A 17158-nucleotide genomic window follows, 5' to 3' on the forward strand; every position below is an offset into this window, starting at 1 on the left:
TCTGCGCATGCGCTCTCCCGAGGCCTGCGTTTGTTCCCATGGCAACAGGCCCCTCATGGATGCCGCCACGTACCGTTCTTCCTGCGGCTTGGCTCGTCCTCAGGTCTAAGGGCGACCTTAAAGACCCCTTTACCCGCACCCCCAAGGCCCCGCGCTGCTGCCTCAGTTAGTGACAGTGGCCGTAGGGCAAACCTTCGGGATTACTTGCGTGCCGGGCCCCGGACCAAACTGGTCAAGAGCACCGACTGGAGCCAACCGCCTGGGTTCAAATCTCAGCACCACCCCCACTAGCGATTTCCCCCAGGCAAGTTTCTCACCTCAGTATGCCTCAGTTTCCCCATCCGTAAAATGGGGAAAATGACGATCTCATTGGGTTGTGTGGATTAAATGAATAGTCATAAAGTGCTTGTTGTTTCATTCTCCGCCTTCCTGTCCCACAGGGCCCCCATACCTTTCCACTCCACCACTCAGACCCCTCCCCTCAAGTCTCACTCCCCACAGAGTTAGACCTCAGACCCTCCTCCACTCCCTAACCCTTTCTCCCAGGCTCCTTCTCCAAACTCAAACTTCTCTGGCCTTGTGTATCTTCATGCTCCCAGCTTTGTAGATCTTCATCTCTAGGACAGTCATTCATTCATTCATTCATTCATTCATCCAACAAGCATGTTCTGGCTGAGCGCGGTGGCTCACGCCTGTAATCCCAGCACTTTGGGAGGCCGAGGCGGGCGGATCACAAGGTCAGGAGTTCGAGACTAGCCTGGCCAACATGGTGAAACCCCCATCTCTACTAAAAATACAAAAATTAGCTGGGTGTGGTGGCAGGCGCCTGTAATCCCAGCTACTTGGGAGGCTGAGGCAGGAGAATCGTTTGAACAGAGGTTGCAGTGAGCCGAGATAGTGCCATTGCACTCCAGCCTGAGCGACAGGGCAAGACTCGGTCTCAAACCCCCCCCTCCCAAAAAAACACACAAAAACCATGTTCTGACTCCCTCCTCCGTCCCATGCCTTGTGCTGAACGCCGAGGTTACAGAAATGAACAGGCCATGGCCTCTGTACTCAAGGAGGCCTTATACTCTGAGACAGGGAAGCAACGTCTTCTTTACATTGCAGTAAGTCAGTGGCCACAAGGGATAACGGGACAGGGTGCATTGGAACTTAGAGGAAGGGCCTGCCGGGTGGCATCACAGAAATCTCTACAGACTAGGTGGCATTTGAGTAGGTGGGGGTGGAAGCGGAGACCGAGGGGACACTCCAGGTAGAGGGACTGGCATGTGCAAAATCTTGGGAAATGGGAGAGCACAACATGTGTTTGAGAACCAGCCTTTTTTTTTTTTTCCTTTTTTTTTCTGCTGGAGAGTTCACTGGGAAGTGGAGGTGGAGCCGTGGAAATAACCACAGGGTCAGGAAGGGGACCTTAGGTGACGTGGATGTAAGGAAGCTGAGTTGACCACGGAGTCCAGTGCTTCCCTAACTCCAGCCATTAGGAAAACTCCATCAGTTTTGCCATCTATTTAACATTTCCTTGTAATTAATTCACTTTTACAAAATCTTAAATAGGAAAAGGCATAATGTCCATTTAATCATGTGCTCAGTATTTATAGTTTTCTAATACATATTCAGACTCAACTACTGTTAAAAAGAAAAGGTGTTGATCAGGTCACCCAAGGTCTTCTGCTCCTACCGGTGGCACTGAGGGTGCGCTTCAGAGAAATCTACTGTGGATAGTAGGTGAAGAGGAGCCACTGAGGGTTATACCTCCTTTGGAAACCACCAAGCCCCAACTCCTTCTGTTACAGGAAAGGGATCTGGATCCATATCCCACCAGAGGGTTCTTGGATCTTGCACAAGAAATAATTTAGGGTGAGTCCACAGAGTAAAGTGAAAGCAAGTTTTTAAGAAAGTAAAGGAATAAAAGAATGGCTACGGACAGAGCAGCCCCAAGGGCTACTGGTTGCTCATTTTTCTGGTTATTTCTTGATGATATACTAAACAAGGGGTGGATTATTCATGCCTCCCCTTTTTAGACCATATAGGGTAACTGCCTGACATTGCCATGGCATCAGTTTACAGATGGGAGTGTAGCAGTGAGGACAACCAGAGGTCACTCTCATCACCATCTTGGTTTTGGTGGGTTTTAGCTGGCCTCTTTACTGCAACCTGTTTTATCAGCAGGGTATTTATGACCTGTGTCTTGTGCTGACCTCCGATCTCATCCTGTGACTTAGAATGCCTTAACCATCTGGGAATGCAGCCCAGTAGGTCTCAGCCTCATTTTACCCAGCTCCTATTCAAGATGGAGTTGCTCTGGTTCAAACGCCTCTGACACTTCCACACCTTAGACCTTCCTACTTTCTCCACTGCCCATTCTATTAGTTACTGCAGCCTTGACCTCCTGGGCTCAAACAATCCTCTTGCCTCAGCCTCTCAAAGTGCTGGGATTACAGGCAATAGCCACTGGCCTAATTCCACAAACAAAATAAAATACCATAGACTGGGTGGCTTAAACAACTAAAATTTATTTTCTCATGGTTCTGGAGGCTGCAAGTTTGAGATCAGGATGCTAGCACGGTTGGTTTCTGGTGAGGGCTCCCTTCCTGGCTTGTAAATAGCCACCTTCTGGCCACGTCTTCATATGTGCTCCTTGGTGCAGAGAGAAAGAACAAGCTTTCTGGTGTCTCTTCTTATAAGTACGTTAATCCTGGAAGCTGGGCAGGGAGGTGCAAGGCTGTAATCTCAGCTACTTGGGAGCTCACATGGAAGACTTGATTGAGCCCAGAAGTTTGAGTCCAGCCTGGGCAACACAGTGAGACCCGACATCTAAAAAACAAAAGAAGGGCCAGGCTCAGTGGCTCACTCCTGTAATCCCAGCACACTGGGAAGCTGAGGCGGGAGCACTGCTTCAGCCCAGGAGTTCAAGACCAGCCTGGGCAACATAGTGAGACTCTGTCTCTACAAAAAGTAGCCTGGCATGGTGGCATGTGCCTTTGGTCCCAGCTACTTGGGAGGCTGAGGTGGGAGGATTGCTTGAGCCCAGGAGGTTGAGGCTGCAGTGAGCCGTGAGCATGCAACTGCACTCCAGCCTGGGCAACAGAGCAAGACCCTGTCTTAAAAAAATAAAAAAGTAAAAAAACAAAAAAGGACACTAGTCCTATCAAATCAGAGCCCTACCCTTATGGCCTCATTTAACCTTAATTACTTCCTTAGCGGTCCATCTCCAAACACAGCCACACTGGGAGTTAGGCTTCAGCATATGAATTTTGGAGAGACACAAACATTTAGTCCATAACACCCATGTTTGGGGGAAGGGGTTTGCTTGGGAGGTGCCTGAGGGGTTGAACCTTGAATTCATTCATTTATATTTATTTATTTATTTTTGAGACAGGGTCTTACCCTGTCACCCAGGCTTGAGCGCAGTGGTGCAAACATGGCTCACTGCAGTCTTGACCTCCTGAGCTCAAGCAGTCCTCCTGCCTCAGCCTCCCAAAGTGCTGGGATTACAGGCAGGAGCCACTGGCTTGGCCCTACAGCAGGTTCAGATGTCCCTCCTCCTTGGAGCAGTGGGCTATGGCAGGAGGGGCACAGAGTTCCGTGAGGGAGGTGGGTGGTGACAACTGTGGCCTATCTTAGAGAGAGGACTCCGTCTACCTTGGGGGAAGATAGCACAGCTTCCTTGGTACAACGCTTTAGGGGCTCCCCTCTGGTCTCAGCCCTCAGACCCACAGCTCATCCCCTGGATTTTGGAGCCTTTAACCATTGCTAAATTCAGCCCATAGATGGGCTCTCGTTGGCTTGCCCAGTGAATTAAAACTTCATCTTAGTGAGCAGCATTGTATTTCTGTACAATCCTTTCAACTTTGCGCGGTGGCTCACGCATGTAATCCTAGCACTTTGGGAGGCTGAGGCGGGCAGATCACGAGGTCAGGAGATCGAGACCATCCTGGCTAACATGGTGAAACCCCGTCTCTACTAAAAATACAAAAATATTAGCCAGGCATGGTGACACGTGCCCATAGTCCCAGCTACTTGGGAGGCTGAGGCAGGAGAATCTCTTGAATCTGGGAGGCGGAGCTTGCAGTGAGCTGAGATTGTGCCATTGCACTCCAGCCTGGGTGACACAGTGAGACTCTGTCTCAAAAAAAAAAAAAAAATGAATGGATGAACAAGATGATACTACTACATTCTTGTTAGAATGGCTAAAATCCAAAACCTGACAACGTCAGTTGCTGGCAAGGGTGTGGAGCAGCAGCGACTCGCATTTACTGTTGGTAGGGATGTAGAATGGTACAGCCATTTTGGAAGATGGTTTGGTGGCTTCTTCCAAAACTAAACATAGACTTACTCTGTGATCCAGCAGTTGTGTTCCTGGGTGTTGACCCAACTGATTTGAAAATGTATGAGCACACAAAAACACGTGCATGTGAATATTTATAGCAGTTTTATAATCTCCAAAACTGGAAGCAACGAGATGCCCTTTAATAGGTGAATGTGCTGGGCATGGTGGCTCACGCCTGGAATCCCAGTACTTTGGGAGGTCGAGGCAGGTGGATCACCTAAGGTCAGGAGTTCAAGACCAGCCTGACCAACATGGAGAAGCCCCTTCTGTACTAAAAATACAAAAATTAGCCAGCCATGATGGCGGTTGCCTGTAATCCCAGCTACTGGGGAGGCTGAGGCAGGAGAATCACTTGAACCCGGGAGGCAGAGGTTGCAGTCAGCTGAGATCACGCCATTGCACTCCAGCCCGGGTGACAAAGTGAGACGCCATCTCAAAAAAAAAAAAGTAGGTGAATGGTTAAACAAACTGACATATCCATACAATGGAATATTATTGGGCAATGAAGGAAATTGCCTATCTAGCCATGAAAAGACATCAATAAATCTTAAATGCATTTTGCTAAGTGAAAGAAGCCAGTCTGAAAAAGCCACATACTGTATGATTCCAATTCTGTGACATTCTGGAAAAGGGAAAACTATACAGAAGTTGAACTGTGATTGCTGGGGCCTGGGGTAGAGGGAGTGAAACTGAATAGGTGAGGCACAGGGGAGTGAAACTCTTCTGTATGAGGAAACTTTTTGTTTTTGTTTTTGTTTTTTTTTGAGACGGAGTCTCACTCTGTCACCCAGGCAGGAGTGCAGTGGCACAATCTCAGCTCACTGCAACTTCTGCCACTCGGGTTCAAGCGATTCTCCTGCCTCCGCCTCCCCAGTAGCTGGAACTACAACTGCACGCCACCATGCCCAGCTAATTTTTGTATTTTTAATAGAGATGGGGTTTCACCATGTTGGCCAGGCTGGTCTCGAACTCCTGACCTCAGGTGATTCACCCACCTTGGCCTTCCAAAGTGCTGGGATTACAGGCATGAGCCAACACTCCTGACCAACTTTCTGTGTTTTTATTTTTTATTTTTTATTCAGGGTCTTGCTCTTTGCCCAGGCTGGAGTGCGGTAGTGTGATCATGGCTCACTGCTGCATCCAACTCCTGGGATCATGCCATCCTCCTTCCTTGGCCTCCCAAAGTAGATTACAGGCGTGAGCCACGGTGCCCGGCTGAGTAAACTTTAATGTATGCAAATGTAAAAAAATTCATCTTGGAGGTCAGCGGATCCCAGGATGGAATGCAGAATGCAACCAAAGAAACTAGCTATATTACAAATGTGTGCAACAACCTCACTGTAGGGGCTGGGGGAATAAGGTGCTGACCTAGAAATGAGGGAGTCTGTAAGACTAAAGGCAAAAGGAACTGCACATAAGCACCGCACTCGTTGAGAAAGTTGTGCCCCACAGGAATATGGGTTAACAGTTCCAAAATCACTCCACATGTAGCGGAACTGAACAATTAAGTAAACAGAGGATGGATGATGGGGGTCACTGTTGGAATGAGAAGTTACAGATAAGCAAGTGGGGTGGCTAGAATGATCCATGTGGTAATGGGCTGGAGTTGGAAGCATCAGGATGAACTCATGTACAGCTTAATAGAGATTCAGTTGCTTACATACAGGAATATTTATAAATGTCTGTATACACAGAATAGCATGCACACACACGTATCTCCTCATGTTATCAGCAGAGAAGGCCTGGAAACAATTTCCCCTCCCTGCCACACCCACTAGCAACAAGCACCCAGATCTTGGTTTCTTTTCCTTTTCTTTTCTTTTTTCTTTTTTCTTTTTTTTTTGAGATGAAGTCTCTCTCTGTCACCCAGGCTGGAATGCAGTGGTGGGATTTCAGCTTACTGCAACCTCTGCCCCCGGGTTCAAGCCATTCTCCTGCTCTGGGGCGGGGCATGGTGCCTCCTGCATAGCTGGGATTATAGGCACCCGCCACCACGCCGGGATTCTTTTTGTATTTTTAGTAGAGGTGGGATTTCACCACGTTGGTCAGGCTGGTCTTGAACTCCTGACCTCAAATGATTTGCCTGCCTTGGCCTCCCAAAGTCCTGGGATTACAGGTGTGAGCCACTGTGCCCGGGCCCTGCCCCCACTTTTTTGTTTTTTTAGAGAGACAGGGCTTTGCTCTGTTGCCCAGGCTGCAGTGTGATGAACTGGGTGCTATCCTAGTTCACTGAAGCCTTGAACACCCAGGGACAAGTGATCTTCCCACTTCAGCCTTCCAAGTAGCTGGAACTACAGGCGCACACTACCACACCTGGCTAATTTTTAAAATTTTTTTGTAGAGATGGGGTCTCACTATGTTGCCCAGGCTGGTCTTGAACTCCTGGACTCAAGTGATCCTCCCACCTTGGCGTCTCAAAGTATAGGAATTACAGGCATTAGGCACCATGCCCCGCCCCAGATCTTGGTGTCTAATACCATTCTCCAATAAAATGAACCAGGGCTCTTTGGAGAAATGACTGATTGTAGGACTGGGGCAGGAAATATACAAGATGATCCTGGAGCAGCTTGTAGTGCCAAAGCATAAAAAGTGCTAAAAATAAACAAACATACACAATGATGGGGACACAAAGCCAATTGAAAGACTCCCTATGGATGATCTATCTATCTATCTATCTATCAATCATCAATCATCTACCGAGATATCCTATTGTTCTGTTTCTCTGGAGAACCCTGACTGATATATAGGGGAATCTGGGCGTGGGGTATTGGGAAACCCCCTGTGCTATCTTCACAGTCATTCTGTAAACCTACAGGTCTTTTGTTTGTTTGTTTGTTTATTTATTTTGAGATGGAGTCTCACTCTGTTGCCCAGGCTGGAGTTCAGTGACACAATCTTGGCTCACTGAAACCTCTGTGTCCCGAGTTCAAGCAATTCTCCTGTCTCAGTCTCCCGAGTAGCTGAGATTACAGGAGCCTGTCACCACGCCTGGCTAATGTTTGTATTTTTGGTGGAGTCGGGGTTTCACCATATTGGCCAGGCTGATCTCGAACTCCTGACTTCAGGTGATCCACCCGCCTCGGCCTCCCAAAGTGCTGGGATTACAGCCATGAGCCACTGCACCCGGCCTAAATCAGAAGATCTTATAGCTTGGGGCTGCTCTGGCAAGAGTCGGAGGAGTTGGGCAGCAGGTGCCCCCTGTAGCGGGGGCAGGGGTTTTAGACTCGCCATAGTTTCAACCCTGCCTACTGGGTTCCTTCCAGTTCCTTCCCCAGCCTACTGCAGCCTCGATCTCACAGGCTTAAGGGATCCCCTGCTCCAGTTGCTATCTGTTGGGAAGTGTGTGTGAGATTTGGGGGAGCTGGGAGCACTTCTTTTGCCAGCAGACACACTGCCCTGATTCAGACCACCCCACAGCCACTCCCAGTTCTCTAGCCGCAGAGCCTGCCAGGCTGAGGCCTGGGGAGGTGGTGGGAGGCTGACCCTGAGTAGGGTTCTGATTTCCCTTTTCCTCATGGCCATCACTACCCCTCAGCCCCTGCAGCAGGGACAGGCATCTTCTCAGGCAGCAATACCATCTGTACCAGCCGTGAGGGTGGTGGAAGGAAGGGTGGGAGTGTGGATCCTGGCTCCCAGAGAAGCCACTGAGGCTGGGGCAACTTATCCACATCCCTAGTCCTGCCAGATTGGCAGAGGTGATTACCTAATTGAGGATTAAGGATTAATTGAGATCTGCCAGGAGAGTGGTGCTGAGGCCACTGCAGCCAGCTCCAGCACCTCGGCATCTAGTCTCCAGAATGCGCAGCGCACATCCCCAGGCCGCCTGCCTGCTTTGTCCCAGGGCCATCTTGTTGGCAGGCGCCATGTGAGGACCAGGCACAGGCACTGGGCACTCTCACCCCTTCGTGATGAGGAAGGTCAGGGGTCGTTCACTCCCAGCAGGCAGGAGCTGCAGATGAGGCTTGCGGCATAGCTAGAAGAGGCCAAGATCTGGCCTGGGCCGGTCCTGACTCCGAGGCACCCTCCCTAGTTGGCACTGTAGTTTCAGAGTCCCTGGGCCTGGGTGCAAGTCCCACCACCCTTCATCCTGATTGTGTGTGGCTTTATGCCACTCCCGTGTTCTCCTGGAACCTCTGTGCAGGCAAAGGCCCTGGATTAACCTGGGGGTAATGGAAAGTCATGGCGAGGTCCTGAACAGGGGTGTGACAAAATGCAAGTGGCATTTTAGGAAGAATAGCCTAGCCGCATGTGGGGATAGAGGGCAGTGAGGCCACGTAGTCTCTAGCAGGTCACTTTGACTTGGTGCTATTGTTTATGTTATTATTATTTTTAGTTAAAAAAGTGTTTTTTAGAGACAGGGTTTTGTTCTGTTGCCCAGGTTAGAGTGCAGTGGTGCAATCATATAGTTCACTGCAGCCTTGACCTCCTGGATTCCCGTGATCCTCCCACCTCAGCCTCCCAAGTAGCTGGGACTACAGGTATGCACCACCACACCTGGCTAATTTTTGCTTTATTTTTGTAGAGATAGGGTCTCGCTATGTTGCCCAGGCTGGTCTCAAATTCCTGGCCTCAAAGTGCTGGGGTTGCATGCATGAGCCACTGCACCCGGCCCACGTGCTGTGGCTCTGATGTTCATGTCCCCTCCAAAATGCATGTTGAAACTCAATCCCCAGTGCAGCAACGGTAAGGGGTGGGCCTTTAGAAGACGATCAGGCCATGAGGGCTCTGCCCTTATGGATGGGATTAGTGCCTTATAAAAGGGCTGGGGGTGGCGGTGGGGCGGGGGGAGTAGCCAGGCCCTCATGTGCTTCCTGCCTTTCTGCTATGTGAGGCACCCTCTGGAGGAAGCAGCTCAAGGCACCATCTTGGAAGCAGAGACCTGGCCCTCTCCAGACACCCAACTGCCTGCACCTTGACCCTGGACTTCCCAGCCTCCATAACTGCGAGCAATAAATTCATGCTGTTTATAAAATACCAGTCTAAGGTATTTTGTTATAGCAGCAGGAAAGGATGAGGGCACTCAGCCTGTCAATTTCTTCAGTCTGGAAAATGGGGCCCTGAAGACTGGGATATGCTTTGAGTGTCCGGGGTCCTCCAGGAGGAAGATGCTGAGATGGAGTTAGGGAGGGTGGAAGGTAAAGGGGGAGGAAGCAGGACTGGGCAGGCGAGCCTCTGACTCCACGCAGATCTGTCTGTCTTGGCTGCCCCAAAGGGGAGCTCAGAGCAAAGACTGCTCATTAGAGGAGCCTTGCATTAGGCAGAAATGTCCAGGTCCTGGTTCCCCATGCTGTGCTCAGTTAGTGGCTGGGGGCTCCCTGGATGAGTGAGGTGTCAGCCCAAAAGCTGAGGTGTCTCCTGAAGGGGCCAGTGGCTGAGCCCTTCTGCTAACTCATGCACTTCTCTAAGTTGAACTGCATGTACTTGAAGTGAGCTCTGAGCAGTGTGCCTCCAAGGCTACTGCAGGAAAAGTGAGACCAAGCTTGGGAAAGGTCTTCTTGTAGTACTTGCTCCACGCTCGAATGTAATCATGCAGGTAGCAGGAGCTGTTCTCAGGATACACGGCAGGAACTGTGGAGGCCAACACACGCCTGAGCTTGGGACAAGAAAGCTTTGTTTACTCGCTAGGGATGTTTCCTGACACTTGCTCTGGGCTGGGTCCAGGATCCAGAGAGGAATAAGAGAGGGTCCCCATCTCCCTGGAGCTCACAATGGAAGGGGCTTGTGATCCAAGGGGACAGCCCCAGTACTTGGTTTTGGGGGCCAAATACTGGAGCCTCCAGGATAAGCAAGTGAGAGGCAAAAGCCATCTCCCCAGGCTTGGAGATATTTTATTGTCAGAGAGACAGAGACAAGGCCAGGCGGCTTTATTGGAGAAGCGGTGGTGGGGGTGAAGGCAGGCAAGGGCACTGCACACAGGTGGGATGGGGAGGAAAGGAGGGTCCCCGCTGGAGGCGATGGGCTTCAAGGAACATGCTGGTGGGCAGAGGCTGTGGTCCTTGAGTCCTTTATGCTGCCTCCAGCTTCTGTACAGGCTCACCGAGACATCATTCGCACAAACTCTGCCAGGACGAAGCCAAGGTTTTGGGTCTGTTCTCTGGACTGCGCTAGGAGTGAGGATCATCTGCAGGCCTTGGGGCGGGTGGGAGTGTGGTTGAGGGGAGGGTCTTCAAGGGCATCCTCTGGATCTGATAGGGAATAGGCCTCAGAGCCGGGAAGAGGAGGCTTTGTCTTATGGGGGAAAAACAAACAAACCCTTGTAATGGAACTTGTTTTCCTTTTTGCTTTGACAGCTAGGAAGCTCAGGAGCAACTTTGAGGCCTACTTATGGGAATACATTTCCACATAGTAATTTTCCTTGGCTTCTATTATTATTTAATCATTTTACGCCTTTATGGGAATGCAGCATAGAGGAAGAGCTGGGTTCTGGATCAGGCTGCCCAGATTCAAATCTTGACTCCATCTACTTGCTTTTTTGCTAAGTGCCTAGGCTTTCCTGAGAATGGACTTTCTTCTCTTGCCTATGGGGATAACAATTCCTTCCTCTCGGATTCTCCATGGTAATTAACTAGGAGAGGACATGGGAGTGCGTGGCACAGGGTCTGGTGCCCAGTGGTGACTCTTGCTGTGCGGTTTCTTATCTGCTAGGACCCTTCCAGGGCGTGAGTTGCTACGTGCGGCAGGGGGTACCTTCGAAGTCGACCAGACCGTCCCCATTGAGGTCCACGTCCTGGAGGATCTCGTCCACCTCCCGCTGGCTGAGGCGCTCCCCCAGCAGGGCCTTGAGGGCCGCCCGGAGCTCGCCCACGCTGATGCGGCCGTCCCCATTGGTGTCGAACTGTGGCGGCGTTGGTTGTGGCGTCTGGTCACTGACAGTCATTCACACGCGCAGCCCCTCACTCACGGCAGACACGCAGCCCCGCCCGCCCTCAGCCCCAGTGGCCGCACCTCCCGGAAGGCGTCCCGTAGCTCCCGGACACCGATCATGTCTGCTGTCTCTGCCAGCAGCTTGGGGCCCATCAGCTCCACGAAGTCTTCAAAGTCCACCTTTCCGCCACCTGGGGGTCCCGTCCATTACAGACCCAGGGCATCAGAGACCCCTGCCCCTCCCTGGCCCTCCCTCCTCTGCCCTCTGCCTTCCCTTCGTGAATGGATCCTTTCCTCCCTCTGCGCCAGAAGCCTGGGTCATCTGTATTTCCCAATGGGAATCGCCCTCCAAACAAGGCACAGATTTGGCCAAAAGTGAAAGGAAAACCACTCCCAAAACTTCTTGGGCCAGGCACGGTGGTTCACGCCTGTAATGCCAGCACTTTGGGAGGCTGAGGCGGGTGGATCACCTGAGGTCAGGAGTTCGAGACCAGCCTGACTAACATGGTGAAACCCCGTCTCCACTAAAAATACAAAAATTAGCTGGGCATGGTGGCAGGTGCCTGTAATCCCAGCTACTCAGGAGGCTGAGGCAGGAGAATTGCTTGAACCCAGGAGGCGGATGTTGCAGTGAGCCGAGATAGCGCCATTGTCACTCCTGGGTGACAGAAAAAGACCCCATCTAAAAAAAAACAAAAAACAAAAAACAAAAAACAAACAAACAAAAAAAACCAAAAAACTTCTTGGAACTTTCCTTAATTTTCCTGAACACTTCGGTTGGGTTCAAGTCCTGGCTCCAAGGAACTTGCTGTGTGACCTTAGACAAGTCACTTAACCATTCAGTTGCCTCATTTGCAGAATGAGGATCACAGTCCTTGCTGTGCCCACCTCCTAGAAGCTGGTGAGATTCTCCAGAGGCAGAGAGCTTGCCTTGAGAATGACCAAGGTCATGGGCTCTGGGGACAGCCTGTGCAGTCACCTGTATACCTGGACTGCTTGGCTTCATGGGCCCAGCGGGGGCATCTGGAGGACTGGGGATGGGGACGGGTCCGAGGCACATACTGATTTGTTGTGAGATCTCGATGAGCTCCATCTCGGTGGGCATGTAGCCCAGGGTCCGCATGCAGGCACCCAGCTCCCGGCAGCCAATGTAGCCGTCCCGGTCTCGGTCAAACTCCTGGAAGGCGACCTGCAGCTCTGCCAGGCAGGGTGGGGTCAGTCCTTCCCCCACATCCCCCTGATCCTGGCCTGGACCCGCCTACCCTTCTCCCTTGGTCCAATCATCCCTCCTTCTGAACATCAGATTCTCTTTGCTGCCTCGGGGCCTTTGCACGTGCTGTTCCTGTTATTTGTTCTTTCAGCAAATATTTGAGGAGCATCTACTATGTGCCAAGCTCTGCTCTAGGCACTGGGGATACAGCAGTGAAATTTTTCAAAAAGGAAGAAAGAAAGAAAGTGGGGGAAACAAATTCTGACCTCTTGGAGATTTCCTCACTCTTCCCCTTCCTCTTTGGTCCTATGTCACCTACTAAAGGAAGCCATCCCTCTACATGTGGCCTCCCCCGGCCCATTTGTCCCTTTCCTGGAGAGCACATGCACCATTTGTACTTGCAGCTGACTAATTGACGTTGGTCTCCAGAGGGCACGGGCCATATCTGTCTAGCTGGCCATGTTTCCCAGTGCTCAGCCAGGGCCAGGCACACAGTGGGCACCCAGGAAGTGTCAGCTGAATGAACAAATATAAAAGGGGCCCTGTCACCTGCCTGGTGAGTGAGACCAAGGAATGACAGCTGGGTGGGGGTCTGTCATCCCCTCCCTGCTCAGTCTTGTCCCCATTTCCCTAAACTGGTCCCCTGCAGCCTTCTTGCTCCCACTTCCTCCTGGAAACACTGAGGCCCCCACCCGATGCCCCCCCAACCCTGTGTCCCCACCCCATGCCCCCCATGCCACCTCCCCTCCAGGGAACCAGTTCCTTCTCCAACCCTTTACCTTCAATCTCCTCGGGCCGCAGCTCCCGGTCCTGAAGGGCACAGAGGGGTTAGGAATTCCCTGCTCCTACTGATGACTGTGCCCTTCCTTCTTGCTTCCCGGGGCTCCCCACCCAGCCCCACAATCCAACACGCACACGCAGGGCCTGTGTCTGTCTGATTGCTCGGCCCTGGTTCCCACCCCATCCTACTCACTGGCCTGGGTAACCGGGTGCCCCCTTCCCTGCTTCCGGCCTAGGTCACTCCTTGGGCCGTCCTCACCTACTCCATCACCCTCTTCTGGGGCAGGGGGCTCCCTTTGCTGGTGGTGGATCTGGGGTTTGGGCAGAACCTCAGACTTGGTCCCGCCAGCCTCAATGTCACTGTTGATCTCTCTTCCATTTCTAGAGTCATTGCTCTCTCCCCTCTCTGCACCCCCACCCCAGATCTGTGTACCTTTGCTCTGATGTCCCCACTCAATCCTCTTCCCCCTAGCTCCAGGAGAGGCAAAGCGAGGGGCAAGGGTAGGTGGGCTGGAGTGCGAGGGGCAAGGGCAGGTGAGCTGGTGGGAGAGGGGCAAGGGCAGGCAGGCTGGTGGGCAGGTGGCCGTACATACGAGTTGGGTGGCGGCAATGCTGGGCCGCAGGAAGATGCAGGCAGGCCCCACCAGGCTGTTGAGCACCGAGTAGCCCTGGATGCCTGGCCCGGGGTCCCCCTGCTCCTTGGGGCTGGAGCTGGGGCTGGGGCAGGAGCCCCTTGGTGGGGAGCCGAGCCACTGCAAGGGGTCCTGCAGCAGAGCCGGCCGTGAGCTGGGGCAGTGGCCGCTGAGCTCTGGGCCTGATAGCCCTCCCCACTCCTCTCACCAGCTGCTCCTGTCTTTGGAGCCCGGCATGGGATAGTAGGGAAGGGGCTGGGGGGTAGAGAGAGGACCCTCACCCGTGAACTCTTTAGGCAGAAAGAGTCAATCCTCTAACTGTTCTGTTGGGCAAACTGAGGACCAGAAAAGGCAAGAGACTTGGCCAAGGCCACTGAGAAAGCCAGCGGCAGAGAGGGACCTTGTGCCCAGCTCTGTCTCCTAGATGGAGGCTGGCTAGCAGAGAGCAGGGACCTGCAGCTGGGATGGGGCAGCTGGACGGGCAGCTGGGGGACCTGAAGCCTGGCAGGGGAGACCCAGAGGTCGGTGGGAGCCAAGATCAGGATGGCCAGAGGCTGTGGCTTCCAGGAAAAAAATCTCCACCTGGGGCAGTGGGCAGCCCCCAACCCCGCCTGGCCCTCGGAGGGCTCTGCCCATCCCATCTGACCCTCAGGGTCCATTCCAGCCTCCTGGCCTGGGTTTCTCCCCTGACCCCTCCTACCTTAGGGCCCCGGCGCCAGGGCCGCTTGGCACAGTTCCCCATGGGCCTTGAACCATGCCAGGCCTGGAACCCCGGGGGTGGCCCGGGTGGGCCTCGGTGGATGCTGCTGCCTGAGGACTCCTGCCAGCCCCCAGCTGCTCCCGATGAGAGCCTGGGAGTACTGCTGGGGATTTTCCTGGGGTTTTGTGGGGAAGATCGGGGGCGGGTGGGCAGGCGGGGGACTTGGGCCCGGGGCTTGGGTCCTAATCCGGGATTATCTTTGAGCGTCTCTGCTGCTGAGGGGAGCCACTTGGGCCCAAGGCCCCCTGGAGAGCATAGCCTCCCCAGACTGCCTCCTGAGGGTCTTCCAGACGCCCCTTCTCCAGCACCCTCCCCCAACCCCTGCCTCTAATCTCTCCCAATCAGGGGAGATTTAATGTCTTCAGAAGCAGGGCCTGGGTCCCAGGAGGAGGAAGGCAGGCGTGCAGTGTGCCAGGGTGGGCTGGGCCCTCCGAATGGCACAGATTCCGGTTGGTATGGACACGCGGGCCTTCCCACACAGCCTCCCAGAAAGAGGCAGCCACTTGGCTCAGCCCAGGAAGCCCCTGCCTCTCCCTGCCAGGACCCCAGCTGGGCCCTGGGCTCCTCACCTCGGGGTAGCCCCAATTGCTTGCACTTGGCACCCCCTGCCTGGACTGGTGCCCCGCCCTTGGATGAGGAGCAGAAGGGAACCGCCTATGTGCTGTGGGCAGTGACAGGGCTCGGTGAGGGTGGAGATTGGGAAGGGAAGCCACCCCGGCCCTGCCGACCTCAGAGAGTCTCCCATTGGACTCTGCCTCCCGGTCCCCTCCCTGGACTAAGTCCTGGGTCTGTCCTCCGGGGCCCCCAGTTGGGGTGTGGGGTCCCTGCTGTTTGTTCCTGGTCCCCTCACACCCCTGCCCGCATTACCTGCCCGTAGGCTGCCTGCACCTGGGCCTCGAGCTCCCGCAGAAGCTCTCGTCGCCGGGTGGCTGCTGGGCTGCCAGGGGCCTGGCTGGTTCCTGGAGTGCCCTCAGAGGGGCTGGGGTCCCCCGTTGGGAGGCTGCCCTCTGCTGGACCCTGGGGCTGGGCCATGGAGATGAGGGCTTGGTACCTCCTCCTGGCTGAGGGACGCTGCTCCGTCCGGCCTCCCCAGTCCTGCGGGAGAGTAGTCTTGTGGGCAGCCACAGGTGTGGCCTGGGTCCCTGCTACTCTTCTTTCTGTCCCTTCCTCCATTAACTGGGAGAGCCCCGTGTCCCCAGAGTCTTGTATCCTCCCTAGCTCCCCGTGGCCCCTCGTGTGGCCCTGTCAGCCTGGTGAAGCCCCTCATGCTGGTCACAGACTGTGCCCGGGGCTCCACCTGATCATCCTTGTGGCCCCAGTGGCCGGCCCTCCTGCCTGCCTTTGGCCTCCTCCCCCGCAGTGTTCTGCCTGCATCTCTCTGGCTCACGCGCACCTGCTGCCCCACACACCTCCTTGCTCAGTTTCCATCTCACCCCCTGCCCCTCTCTGCCCCCTCTGCCTCTGTGTCTGTTTTGCCTGCAGCCCCGTCTCCATCCCCTCTGACCCGCCGCCATCTCTGTCAGTCTGGATCCAGTGGTGTCTCTGCCATCTCTGACCCACTCAGCCCATCTCTCTGCCGGCTCCTTCCCTCTGTTGCTGCAAGGTCCTTTCTTGCATTGGTCTTTCTGTCTGTCCTTCCTTGCTCTTCCTATTCTCCCCACCATCCCGCTCCCAGGAGAGCTCCAGAATTCTGGAAAGGCCTTCCCCATCTCCCCAGCCCAGAGCCCTAGGGTCCGTCTGTGCTGCCCACCTCCCTGCCTCCCTCCCTCCTCCCCAGGGTCCCTCTGTGCTGCCCCCTCCTTCCCTCCCTCCTCCCCAGGGTCCCTCTGTGCTAGCCCCCTACTTCCCTCCCTCCTCCCCAGGGTCCCTCTGTGCTAGCCCCCTCCTTCCCTCCCTCCTCCCCAGGGTCCCTCTGTGCTAGCCCCCTCTCCTCCCCAGGGTCCCTCTGCATTGCCCACCTCCCTGCGTTCTGCCAGGACCTCCACCTGGTCCTGCTGACCTTCAACCTCTTGCTTCTCAAGGAAAAGGGGTGGAGGTGGGCCGGGCAGCCCCTGCTGGCCTCTCAGGCTTCCTTGCCATGCCCCCAGCCCACTCCCCACCCAGCTGCCCGCTCTTCAACTCCCAGAATGAGGTCATCATCCTGCCCCGGCTCCATTCCAGGCCCCTCATGATTTATTCATCTGTCCCCCACACTGGCCTTTGTCCAAGGGAACCAGATCCCACTAGGTGCTGCCACCTGAGCTAGTGGCTCTGGCCTCTCTCAGCCACACGCGGCCATCTATTCATGTATTCCCTCAGCAAACAGCTGAGGCTGGCTGGGCCAGCTTCTGGGGCTATGTGACAGACCCCATCTGTCCAGAGAAGCCCACTCTCAGGCATGTCTAACCAGGAAAAGAGCCACCAGACAGTCTCCAAGTGCTTGGGGTCATTGGCCCAGGCATCAGGGAGGCTTCATGGAGGAGGTGAGGGGATAAGGCATCGCCTATTAATGTTTAACCTGTGCCTGGCCCTGGGAGAGAGCCAGGGTCCGTGGCACGGATCAGCCTTGAACTTGGAGTGCCCCAGGAGCTGGAACCTGG

General features: G+C 54.1%; 1 protein-coding gene across 2 annotated transcripts; it reads right to left on the minus strand.

Moving 5' to 3' along the window:
* Positions 1-10139: 10139 nt before the first annotated feature.
* On the minus strand, positions 10140-14681 carry CABP2 (calcium binding protein 2). 2 transcript variants are annotated; one of them, XM_003828730.4, is made up of 7 exons: positions 14520-14681; positions 13781-13951; positions 13187-13217; positions 12260-12394; positions 11279-11388; positions 11021-11168; positions 10140-10392 (listed from the first exon to the last, which is right to left on the minus strand). In XM_003828730.4, the coding sequence occupies exons 1-7, from the start codon at positions 14559-14561 to the stop codon at positions 10367-10369; spliced, it is 663 nt and encodes a 220-aa protein (XP_003828778.1). In that variant the 5' UTR covers positions 14562-14681; the 3' UTR covers positions 10140-10366. The 2 variants fall into 2 exon arrangements, with proteins under 2 accessions (XP_003828778.1, XP_008952419.1); XM_008954171.4 differs by having other exon boundaries at positions 13777-13951.
* Positions 14682-17158: the final 2477 nt, after the last annotated feature.

The sequence above is a fragment of the Pan paniscus genome, chromosome 9 (genome assembly GCF_029289425.2).
Source record: "Pan paniscus chromosome 9, NHGRI_mPanPan1-v2.0_pri, whole genome shotgun sequence".
Taxonomy (NCBI): domain Eukaryota; kingdom Metazoa; phylum Chordata; class Mammalia; order Primates; family Hominidae; genus Pan; species Pan paniscus.